This window comes from Mus caroli, chromosome 7, assembly GCF_900094665.2.
Source record: "Mus caroli chromosome 7, CAROLI_EIJ_v1.1, whole genome shotgun sequence".
Classification (NCBI taxonomy): Eukaryota; Metazoa; Chordata; class Mammalia; order Rodentia; family Muridae; genus Mus; species Mus caroli.
In genome coordinates, this window is record NC_034576.1 from 1,188,325 (window position 1) to 1,199,590 (window position 11,266).

The 11,266-nt window shown below is 50.5% G+C and overlaps 2 protein-coding genes across 4 annotated transcripts in view; both read right to left on the reverse strand.

Annotated features, from left to right (window-relative positions):
* The window catches only part of Ppp1r12c (protein phosphatase 1 regulatory subunit 12C), a 20,280-nt gene extending 17,869 nt beyond the window's left edge, over positions 1–2,411 (reverse strand). For both annotated transcript variants that reach the window (XM_021166874.2, XM_021166873.2), the window contains exon 1: positions 2,000–2,411. In XM_021166874.2, coding sequence (XP_021022533.1) covers positions 2,000–2,326 — 327 coding nt within the window. In that variant the 5' untranslated portion in view covers positions 2,327–2,411. The remainder of the gene's footprint in view (positions 1–1,999) is intronic.
* Positions 2,412–5,311: 2,900 nt separating this feature from the next.
* Tnnt1 (troponin T1, slow skeletal type) overlaps positions 5,312–11,266 on the reverse strand; it is an 11,452-nt gene continuing 5,497 nt past the window's right edge. For both annotated transcript variants that reach the window (XM_021166217.1, XM_021166216.1), the window contains exons 7-14: positions 10,603–10,666; positions 10,238–10,354; positions 9,847–9,924; positions 9,303–9,416; positions 8,708–8,817; positions 8,007–8,097; positions 7,868–7,908; positions 5,312–5,555 (exon numbers count right to left, since the gene is read on the reverse strand). In XM_021166217.1, the coding sequence (XP_021021876.1) occupies positions 5,510–5,555; positions 7,868–7,908; positions 8,007–8,097; positions 8,708–8,817; positions 9,303–9,416; positions 9,847–9,924; positions 10,238–10,354; positions 10,603–10,666 (661 nt within the window). In that variant the 3' untranslated portion in view covers positions 5,312–5,509. The remainder of the gene's footprint in view (positions 5,556–7,867; positions 7,909–8,006; positions 8,098–8,707; positions 8,818–9,302; positions 9,417–9,846; positions 9,925–10,237; positions 10,355–10,602; positions 10,667–11,266) is intronic.

Sequence of the window (11,266 nt, forward strand, 5' to 3'; positions counted from 1 at the left end):
GGCCAGCCTGGTCTACAAAGTGAGTTCCAGGACAGCCAGGGCTATACAGAGAAACCCTGTCTCAAAAAACCAAAAAAAAAAAAAAAAAAAAGATGCTGAGACCCTGAGAGGGGCCTCAGGGAAGTAGTACCCTGCTGTATGTAAAGGAAACTGTCCCAGACAGCACTGGGAACACCTTCCCAGGGTACACCAGCAGATCATGTAGGCCTCAAGGAGGAGCTTCCACATGACACTTCTCACCAGAGCTTCTAGGGACAGAGGTGACCACTGGCCCCATTCCACAAGTAAGAAAGCTAACGGACACAGAGAAAGAACATTCAAGATACAAGAGACAAAGGACAGACAGGCAAACAGACATTAAGTCAGTACTGATTAATGTACTGTTTTTGTGACTACGTCTCATATGGCTGAGAATGGCCTCAAACTCACTCTGTAGCTGAAGCTGACACTGAACCTCCAATCACCTTGCTTCCACTTTCCAAGCCCCTGGTTTCCTGAGCTCTAAGTACCCACTCTACCACCTAAGCTACATATCGCAGCCCAGGACGGATGGATTCTGAGTGTTTTTTCTCTACCTGCATGTGTGAAAATTGAACCTGTCAAATACCCTCCCTCTGTTTCCCATCTCCACAGGCAGCAGGCTTCCCTTCCAGGATCCCCTCTGTTTCCACCAGTAACTGAACTAAGGGATCCTAGCAAGAAGAGAGGACAACCCAGGAGATGGAAGTCGCCATGAAAGAAGCTGCCCACCAGAAGACTGACATTGGATGGACCAACACTGAGACCAGGAGGGAGAACTGGGATGTAGGCTCTTGTGTAACTTATCTTGTTCTCGGTCATCCTAACTGAATAAAAGCATCCTGAATCCAGAAGAACCCAAGCAACAACACAAGATGGTCCTGACTCTCAGGCACAGAGCAATGGAAAAAAATGTGTGGAATAGGTTCTAGAATCCTGGGAGGTGATAGTGTGGAAATCTAGGAGAGAGGGCACACTTTTTGAAGAAGGACGTTGGTTCCCTAAATAAAGTCAAGGAGATGAAACAGCAATAGGTGAAGTGGCCATGTAATTCCAGAAATAAGAAGGGCAGAGAAGGGCTGGGCGTGGTGGCGCACGCCTATAATCCCAGCACTGGGGAGGCAGAAGCAGGCGGATTTCTTAGTTCGAGGCCAGTCTGTTCTACAAAGTGAGTTCCCAGCCAGGGGTATACAGAGAAACCCTGTCTCGAAAAACCAAAAAAAAAAGGGGGGGTGGGGGCAGAGACATAGGGACCTGCATTTGAGGCTGGCCTGGGCTACATAGCAAGACCTTGTCTAAAGGAAAAACAAAAAAAACAAAACAAAAGGAAAAGTGGTCCAGCTCCTTGAAGAGCAAATGCCTACAAGTTTCCAGGAAAGCAAACAATGTAAACAGAGAAAGAGAGTTGAGGAGAAACCTCTATAAGAGGTAACAAGATCCCCAAATTTGGGGGGGGGGGGAGATGAAGAGATAATGTAATTAAGGACATGGGATTGCAGGTAGAAGATTAAAAAAAAAAAAAAGCAAGGGATGACCCGACAGAGGAAATGCCTTTTCAAGGAAACAACGTGGTACACTGCCTAGAAGAGAAAAGACCATCCCCAGGCCGCAACGTACAGCACAAGTCACGGGAAGAAGAGGAAGGCACAAACAGGATGGACCTTCAAAGAAGTGACACTGAAGGACCTGGACCTAAAGAGGGTCAAGTCAGACTGCAGGAGAACGAAATCACAGGCCTGGGTCAGGAAAGACTTCAGCACAGTCAAACAAGTACCAGCCAGGAAAGGAGGAACTCGGCCAGCATAGGCACGGAAGTAAGCGATGCTGCAAAAATGCACCGGAGAGAGATGACAGCACGAATGACAGAGAAGAGGCGGCCACAGAGCAGGCGGGATCCTCAGTGATGGCACAGTCGAGGGGAGGTGGCTCAGGACCGAGGGAGGAAGCCGGAGTGGCGAAGACGCGGGGCGGGGGCGCTGACCTGGTGCAGGGCGCTGATGCCATCCGCGTTGGTGGAGTCGAGCACGGCACGGGCAGGCGGAGGGACGGCGGGGTCGGACGCAGCGCCGGAGCCGGGATCCGCTGCGCGCAGCATCAGGCGAGCCTCGTCCAGATCGCCCCCCGCGCAGGCCGCCAGGAACTCAGCGGCGCGCTCGAAGCGGACCGTGCGGGCACGCCGCTCGCCGGGGCCCGGGTCGGCGCCCGCCCGCGCCCCCCACTGCCGCAGCTGCTCCTGCCGCCGCTCACGGGCGGCCGCAGCAGCCGCCGCCGCCCCCGGGCCCGCGGCCGGACCATCCTCGCCGGACATCGCGCCGGCCGCCCGCCCGCCTACTAAGCGAGCGAGCGAGCGAGCACCGGGCGACGAACAGCCGCCACCCGCCCGCCCCGGGGGCCGCCGGGAACCGCCGGGAACCGCCGCGCGACAAGCACCGCCCAGAAGCTCGCCCAGCCCCCGCTCGGTATATTTGACGTCACAGCGCCGACCCAAAGCCCTCTGGGTAACCGAGTCCCGCCTGAGACTTGCGTAGCTATCGCTGGGGGTAAGGGCCTAAAAAGAAGCCCCTCATAGCGAGCTGGGAAGTGGAGTTTCTCCCCATTGAGGAGCCTTGCATAACTTGAGCAGATAGGTTAGAGAATGAGGCAGCAGGAGTGCTGGGAAATGGGTTCTACAAGCGGAAGTCTTCGCTAGACTCCCTATATATCCTGAGGCACGTTTAGAAATCCAAAGCTGGAAGGGGTCGAACGAAAATAGTCAAAAGGCACGTCCTCAATCCTAGCACTTGAGAGGCAGTGAGTTCGAGGCCAGTCTGGTCTGATCCTGGTCCTGAGTTCCAGGACAGCCAGAGCTACACAGAGAAACCCTCTCTCGAAGAAAAAAGCAAAAGGAGAACTGCCTAAAGGAGGGCATGTCCCTAGAGAGTGCTGGGAATCTGGGTAGAGCGGCCGGACAGGCTACTGGGGCATGCTGGGAAATGTAGTGTACTTTGTAAAGTGACTAAGCCAAGGCGCATGGGAAATGATAGCGGATAGCGGATCCTGAGAGATAGAAATAAAATTTGCATACTTTTTACGATTTGTTTTGAGATAGGATGGCCCTCGAACTCACTAATAATGCCCTTGAACGTCTGATCTTCCTGTCTCCATCTCCTAATTGCTGGGATTACAGGAGTCTGTTTGTGTGTGTGTGTGTGTGGCGGGGGGGTATTTTTGTTTTGAGCTAGGGTCTCAGTATGACTGGTTTGAAACTCGCTATGCAGACCAGAATGGCCTCGAACTCACAAAACTCCGCCTCCTCCTGCCTCTCGAGTGATGAAATTAAAGGAGCGTACTTGTTTTGGTTTTGAATCTGTCCCTCTCCCATCGTCTATAAGTAAACTCGATTTGTTTTCTTTGAGACCCTCTTAGTCCTAATGACTAGAACTAAGCCTGAGAGTAGGCAATAAAAAATATTTCGAATGAATGAATGGGCTCCCTAAGGCATCAGGTAGACCAAGGGCCGACGGGAAATTGAGTTCTCAAACAAGATTAAAGCTTGTCACCGCCAAACTCATCTTTTAACATAGCGATAAAGTTCCCGAGCAAAGTTCAAGGAAATCAGATAACATAGGGCAAGCTGGGAAATGTAGTCTCAAGGCCACGCCTCCAAAGGGTTCAGCTCCAGACTTCCAAATATGTCTCAGAATGCAAGGTACCTAAGAAGTCAGTTTCCAGATCAAGAACAAGCCCACGTTTTCTAGTGGTAATAATTCCCTGAGCATACCAGAAAGAGGACCCTCAAACATGACCAAAATAACCACATACTTTTCTTTAGCCCACCTGGGGCTGCAAAGGACAATAGGAATTATAATTCAGATTGTATCATGCTCTCCGGGCATGATTTTTTTTGTTCGGTTCTTTTTTTTCCTCCCCACACCCCTTTTCACTCCGGCCCTGCTTGCTCCAGCCCATAGTTTTTTGTTTTTTGTTTTTTTCCTCATTAAGGATGGTTGTGAGCCACCCTGTGGTTGCTAGAATTTGAACTCATGACCTCCGGAAGAGCAGCCAGTGCTCTTAACCGCTGAGCCAGCCCCTGGCATGACTTTGTAAGTCTGAAATGTGATGTTCCACTAGGTTTGAAAGTTCTTCCAACAGATAAGAACACCTAATAAACACCTGATAAAAATAATGTGATCTTTCACATTATCTCCCCAAAAAAATCTAATTTGAGAAGGATAAAAAAAACATTTTGAAACAAGAACACAGACCTACCAAAGTCTAACAAGAAAGCTGTCAAAATTTGCATAGGGAAAACAAACGTTTTTCCTAAGGGGCACTAAAGCAGCCCACCCACTCCATAATCTTTGGATTTATGCAGAGAAATAAGCCATAAAAAGCTCGAGGCCTGGGAAACAATGGTCATAAATCCAAAAGGATAATCCTGTGGGTTTTTTTTTTTTTGAGATATGAGCTACGTGAACCCTACCCCATACACCACACACACACACACACACACACACACACACACACACCCTTCTTCCCCAAGGCAAGAAGTCAGATATTTCCATCCTTGGGACCCACGAGGAAGGAGAGCACCAACCAAAAACTATCTTCCGGTTTTCAGTTCCTGACCACAGCATTCATGCACACCCTTCTAACACACTGAATGGAAGAGCAGCAAAACTGGTAACTGTTAAGCCATCTCTCCTGCTCCAGAACCGCATCTCTTTGGTAGTTGTTATATCCATTTGTACATGTGTGTTTATGTATGACAACACATGTGGAGGGCGGAGGGTGACTTGCAGGAATTACTTCTTTCTTCCATGGGGGTTGTGGAGATCTAATCCAACCCGGCTCACGATGCTTGGCAGGATACACATCTACCTGCTGGGCTGGGTCCTGGGCCCTAGGATCACAGCTTATAAATCTATTCCTCTACCAGCCCTGTCTGTCTGTCATCTGTCTGTCTGTCTGATGAGACGGGGTTTCTTGGTGTAGCCCTTGATGTCCTGGAACTCATTCTGTAGACCATGCTGGCCTCAAATTCATGAAATATGCCTGTGTCTGTCTCCCGAGTGCTGGGATTAAAGGCATATGCCACTACCACCTGTATTGTCTTTATTTTTTTGAGACAGAACCTCATATAGGATGATCTTGAACTCACTGTGTAGCCAAGGAATGACCTTGAAACCCCGAACCTCCTGTCTCTACCTCCCCAGTATTGGGATTACTGTCACTTGCCATCGTATCTAGTTTAAGCAGAACTGGAGATTTAACCAGGGTCTCATGAGCTCTAGACAAGCTGTACTCCTAGTCATGAGCTTGAAATCTCTTTAATGACAGTTGATGGCTCTCCCGGGCAATATGGAGATGTCGATCAACCCACACAGCCAGCCACATAATAACAACCCTGAAGAACTTAAGCTGATGCCTGGGGGCGCTTTATTTTGAGTTACAGATGGGACACACTCCAGTGGCTCCTGGGCTCCACACAGCGGGTCATGTCCTGGCAGTCTCACTTCCAGCGGCCTCCAACTCGACCCTTCCCAGCCCCCTTTCGGCTGTGGGAGAAGAAGGTGGTGTCAGGAAGAGGTTCTGAGCCTCCGAGATAAGCTTAACACAGCATCTTTAAAATTCAGGAAGTCCACCAAATACCCACCCCCACCCAGAGGAAGTCAGGAGCAGAGGCCAGCAGTGCTATTTCTTTTTTGCAGTACTGGGCACTGAGTCGGGGCCTCTCCCATGTTAAGTAAGTACTTTACCACTGAACCACAAACCAGGCCTCTCACTGGGGGATTCTAGGCAGGGGGTTACCTATGAGCCACACCCCCAGCCCCTCACTGGGAATTCTAGGTAGTGGTTCTACCACTGAGCTACGACCACCTTTGAGTGCAGCTCTTTCAGATAATGCCCAGTAAGTGGTTGGTGGGAGTTGACTTTCTTGGGTTAGTTCAGATAACTCATGAAAATTTATGTGAAAGGAGCTTGAGGGTGAAAGAAGGGTTAGTTAGAGGTGGTGACATGCATCAGGGCTCAGGGAGGTTGGAAGAGTACAGAAAAGGCTAGAACAAGAAAGAGACTGAGCAGGAAGCCTGGGCATGGTGAGAAACACCAGTGATGTCAGCCCTGAAGAGGATGAAGCAGGAAGATCAGGAAATGTTTGAGGACAACCTGGCCTGTGTGTGTGTGTGTGTGTGTGTGTGTGTGTGTGTGTGTGTGTGTGTGTGTGTGTAATCCGCCAGTGAGAGGCCTGGTTTGTGGTTCAGTGGTAGAGTACTAACATGGGAGAGGCCCTGACTCAGTGCCCAGTACTGCATACATATACATACATATATGTGTACATATACATACATATAGTGTACATATATATTCATATATGTATACATATGTGTGTATACATACACACACACATGCACATACATGTGCCAGGTTTGGCAGGTGGAGGCAGGCAATTGTCAGGAGTTTAAGGGCAGTCTCAAATACCAATGGAGTTCTAGGTCACTCCAGCTTACAGGAGACCTTGTCTTTTTTTGGTTGGGGGGGGGGGCGTCAAGACAGGGTTTCTCTGTGTAGCCCTGGCTGTCCTGGAACTCACTTTGTAGACCAGGCTGGTCTCGAACTCAGAAATTCGCCTGCCTCTGCCTCCCAAGTGCTGGGATTAAAGGCGTGCACCACCCCCACCCCACCCCGCGAGACCTTGTCTTAATAAGAAGAAATAGAGAGAAGGAAAACTTGCAGAAGAGGGAGGGACAAAGAGAGAAAAGAGAGAGAGAGAGGCCAGTGAGATGGGTTAGCAAGTAAAGGTGCTTGCAGCCAACCCTAAGATCTGAGCCTTATCTCTGGGACCACAAGAAAGGAAGAGGAAACCGAGTCTTCCAAGTCTTCTGAGCACACTCCATGTTGTGTGGTGCACAACTGTCTGTAACTTAGCTCCAGTGCATCCAAACTTCTGGTCTCTGTGGGCACACACACCCATCCATATACACGCTTACATCCACTCACACACACACACACACACAGTCACACACACACTCATACACCCATATACATATACACACCTACACATACACCCATACACAAACACACATACACATGTACATGCACACACTGTGTGCATGTAAACATGATGCAAAAAAATGGTGTAAAATAATATGTACTCAGAAAGAAAAGAATTGGAGGAATACAGACAGGGAGTGAGACTGAAACCTAAGAGCTGATAAGGAAAAGCAAAAGACTGTAGTGCAGGCCAATAACCCCAGCCCTCCTGAGGCTGAATCCAGAGGATCAGTAGTTCAAGGCCAGCCTCAGCTTCCTAGTGAGTCTGTGCTATGTGAAACCTTGACTTAAAAATAAATAAGCAGTCCAACAAAAAAACAGGGATGGTAGGTAAGTCACATCAACCATCCCAGCATTCCACTGGTTTGAGGCAAAAAGATCTGCTTACACATTCAAAGCCAGCCTGGGCTACACAGTGAGTTCTAAGCCAGCCTGGTCTACCAAGTAAGACTTTGTTTTGAGCTGGGCAGTGGTGGCACACTCCTTTAATCCCAGCACTTGGGAGACAGAGGCAGGCAGATTTCTGAGTTCGAGGCCAGCCTGCTTTACAGAGTGAGTTCCAGGACAGCCAGGACTATACAGAGAAAGCCCTGTCTCGAAAAAACAAATAAAACAAAAAAAAGCCAATAAATAAACCAATAAATAAACCCACAAGAACAGATACGGATAGAATGTCTCAGGAAACAGACAGGAGATGCCAAAAGGGCAGTGGTATGCAGAAGCAGCAGAAGGAGGGAGGGAGGGAGGGAGGGAGGGAGGGAGGGAGGGACAGAGGGAACAGAAGGAGCCGTATGTGGAGGTTGGGAGTGGCACTTACAATTTCTGGGCATGGCTGATGCGGTTGTACAGCACATTGATCTGTGGGGCAGGAAACCAGGCTAGGTAGATGTCCAACCAGGGCCACCTGCCACACCTGTCACCCAGCCTGGGCCCCAACAGAGGCAGGTAGGTCTCACCTCATATTTCTGTTGCTTCAATTTCTCCATCAGGTCAAATTTCTCTGATTCCAGCTGGTGGATCCATTCTGACAGCTCCTGGGCCTTTTCCCTAGCAGGTCGAGAAGGACCAGGATGCAGCAAGATCCAGGCTGCCTTCTGAGTCCAGAGAGGTCGAGCCACTTACCCCAAGCCATGCAGCAAGTCTCTTTGGGATTGGTATAGTTGCTACCCTCTTGCTAAATTGCCCACGGAAGGTTTTCAAATGTGTGACCACTTTCTGAAACAGAAGTTCCTAAATGGAAGTCTCCGGAAGTAATGGCTATGAGCCCCAGAGTGAAAGCCGTTTGGTTTTTATTACTTACATAGTGCGTGGTTGTGTGTGTGTGTGTGTGTGTGTGTGTGTGTGTGTGTGTGTGTGTGTGTGTGTGTGTGTGAAGTCTGGCCTCCAACTCAATATACAGCAGAGGATGACCCTGAATTGATCCTCCTACCTCTTCCCTGAATGCTGCAATTCCACCTAAATACGGAAGGGGGCACTGTGGATACCAGACACTACAGGCCAGGCCAGCCACCGGGTAGCTTGCATCTGAGTGACATTTTGAACATAGACAGCAACAGTGGCCCAGAAAAGGAGTGTCAATTGCCTGAAGTAACACAGCACCAAGGCTCAGACCCTGAGTATCGCCCGTGGAAGCCTTGTGAGAGCTGCCAGGACCTACCGGAGCTGGTCCTCCCCCATGTAGTCGATGTTCAAGGGCTTTTTCCTCTCAGACAGAATCCTGAGTTTCATCTCCCGACCAGTCTGTCGCTTCCCACGCTTCTGTTCTGCCTGGAGTGGGAGGAATCCCAAGCCAGGGATAGAACCTGGAGGCTAAATCTACTCAGCAAGGCCAGTGCCTCCACCACATGCAAGGAGTACATCTCAGCCCTCCCCCTTCAGACACTCAGGGGTCCAGCCTCAGCCCTCCTCCCTCAGTCCAGGGGTCCAGCCTCAGCCTCCTCCTCCCTTAGTCCCAGAGCCCCAGGCTCCAGCCCTCTCTCCTCGGACTCAGGAACTCAAACTCCGTGCCCCCTCCCTCAAACGTACAGGCCCCAGTCTTCTTCCCTCACAGCCAGGCACCACCAGAGGAACATTGTGGCCGGAGGAGGGACAGAGACAATCAGCGGAGTGTCTCCCTCACCTACTTGCCACGTGCTATCTACAGTGACAGCTGGCCCTGGATGAGGTCCAGGTTTAGCCTTCCTCCTCAGGACCAGCAGCCCCAAGTTTCCCTTCCCTCCTTGTAGACGCAGATTTCCACAGGCTCGACTCACCTTGACCAGGTAGCCCCCAAAATGAGCTCCCATGTTGGACAGAACTTTCTTCTTCTTGGCGTCGTCCTCTGCTCTCTTCTTCGCCTCCTCCTCCTCCTTCCGCATCTTCTCCTCCTGTGAGAACAAAGGGGTCCACTCCATGGGGCCTTACATACCTGAGGGAGGAAGAGCCTAGCCTGGGTAGTTGATGGCTCAGCATCTCCATAAGTGAAGTTGGAGCCACGGAGAGAGCCACTCCTTAACTTGGCATATAGTTCAGGCTAGCCTCAAATTCACAAAATCCTCCTGCCTCAGCTTCTCCTGTGCTGGGATCATAGGTCTGAGGCCATCACACCCAGCAAAGCTCAGTCTTTGTGCTATGGCTTAAGTCTCTTAATCCAGCCCTGCCTGAAGCTAGATCAGCAGTAGACTATTTATATGCACTGTTCACCCTTCCAATAGGAAAATCCTTATGCTAGACATTACAGGGACTTTCTGAGAACCGCAGAGAGAATCAAACATGGGAAATAAAGTATTCTCCTATAGGGAAAGGACAGACACCTACCGCCAGCTTGGCCTGGCGTTCTCGCTCCTTTTCTGTTCTGAAGCGCTGTTGCTCAGCTCTCTCTGCGCGTCGCCTCTCCTAGGGGTATTAAGGGAAGATTGGGGCAGAAAACGTGGGGGTTCTTGGGGGCTATCTCCTCCCACAAGTTATCCCTCCACCAGTAGACGAACAAAATAAGGATAGTTTCTTTTATTTAATTGTCCTTTTTGAGACAGTCTCGAGCTCATGGTAATCTTCCTGCCTCAGCCTCCAAAATGTACTCCTGGTAGAAATAGATACTGGAGTGGAGCCGCCCAATATCCCCGCTGTTTCTCCCAGAGACCCCAAAGCACTACATGGAGGGAGGGAAGGGGAGATAGATGTAACTAGAGGACCCGGATTTCCGGCTCACAATGCGGTCTTTTAGTGCAATGAGCTCTTCCTCCTCCTTTTTCCGCTGTTCAAAGTGCACATCGATGAGCGTCTGCAGCTCCAGTAAGTCTTTCTCCATGCGCTTCCGGTGGATGTCCTGAAGAGGGAGCCCGTGAGGCCGCCGGACAGGGCCCTGGAGCCTGCCCCACCCCAGCCCTAGGTGATGACTGACAGTCAGCTGGGATGGCTTCCAGCAGATGTCAGCAAAGCATTCCTTGCTAACAACAGGACCCTGGGTTACCCCCAGGGTTTTCATGAAGGAAGCATAGAAGGGCACTTGTCAGAATGGGCTCAAGGCGCCAAGAATCCTGCAGCTGCTTCTGGGGTAGGACATCTGTCACTTACATCAAAATCCACACGCTCCCCTTCTGGAATCTTCGGGGGAATCAAAGGAGGCACCACAGGGCGGCTGTGTTGATAGAATTGGATAGAGATCATCAACAGGCTGGCCCTCCCCTCCCCTGCTGTTCAAAATGCCAGCCACCCCTACCCCCACCCCCACCCCCACTGGCCCCCGAATCTGTGTGAGACCACAGTCAGGGAAATACAGTTTGAGTATTTTGTTTTGCCTGTTTTGACATACTTGTAAAAACTGGCAGGACCCGGTGGCACAGATCTGTTGCCCTAGCTGCTTGGAAGTCTGAGGCAAATTCAAGTCCTGCCTGGTCTAGAGAGAATCTAAAGCCATCCATGGAAACTTAAGAGACACTGCCTCAAAATGAAAAGTCACAACAGGGCTGGGGATGAGATGCCTGCCAGGAATCCCCCAGGGAGAGGCAGGGGGCGACTCCCCCAGTGAGGTGACTCAAGATGGAATACTTGTCTCAAACATACGAGGCCATATATTGAATGCTCTGCATAAAAAGCAGGCAGGGAGCCGGGCATGGTGGCGAATGCCTTTAATCCCAGAACTCGGGAGGCAGAGGCAGGCGGATTTCTGAGTTCGAGGCCAGCCTGGTCTACAAAGTGAGTTCCAGGACAGCCAGGGCTATACAGAGAAACCCTGTCT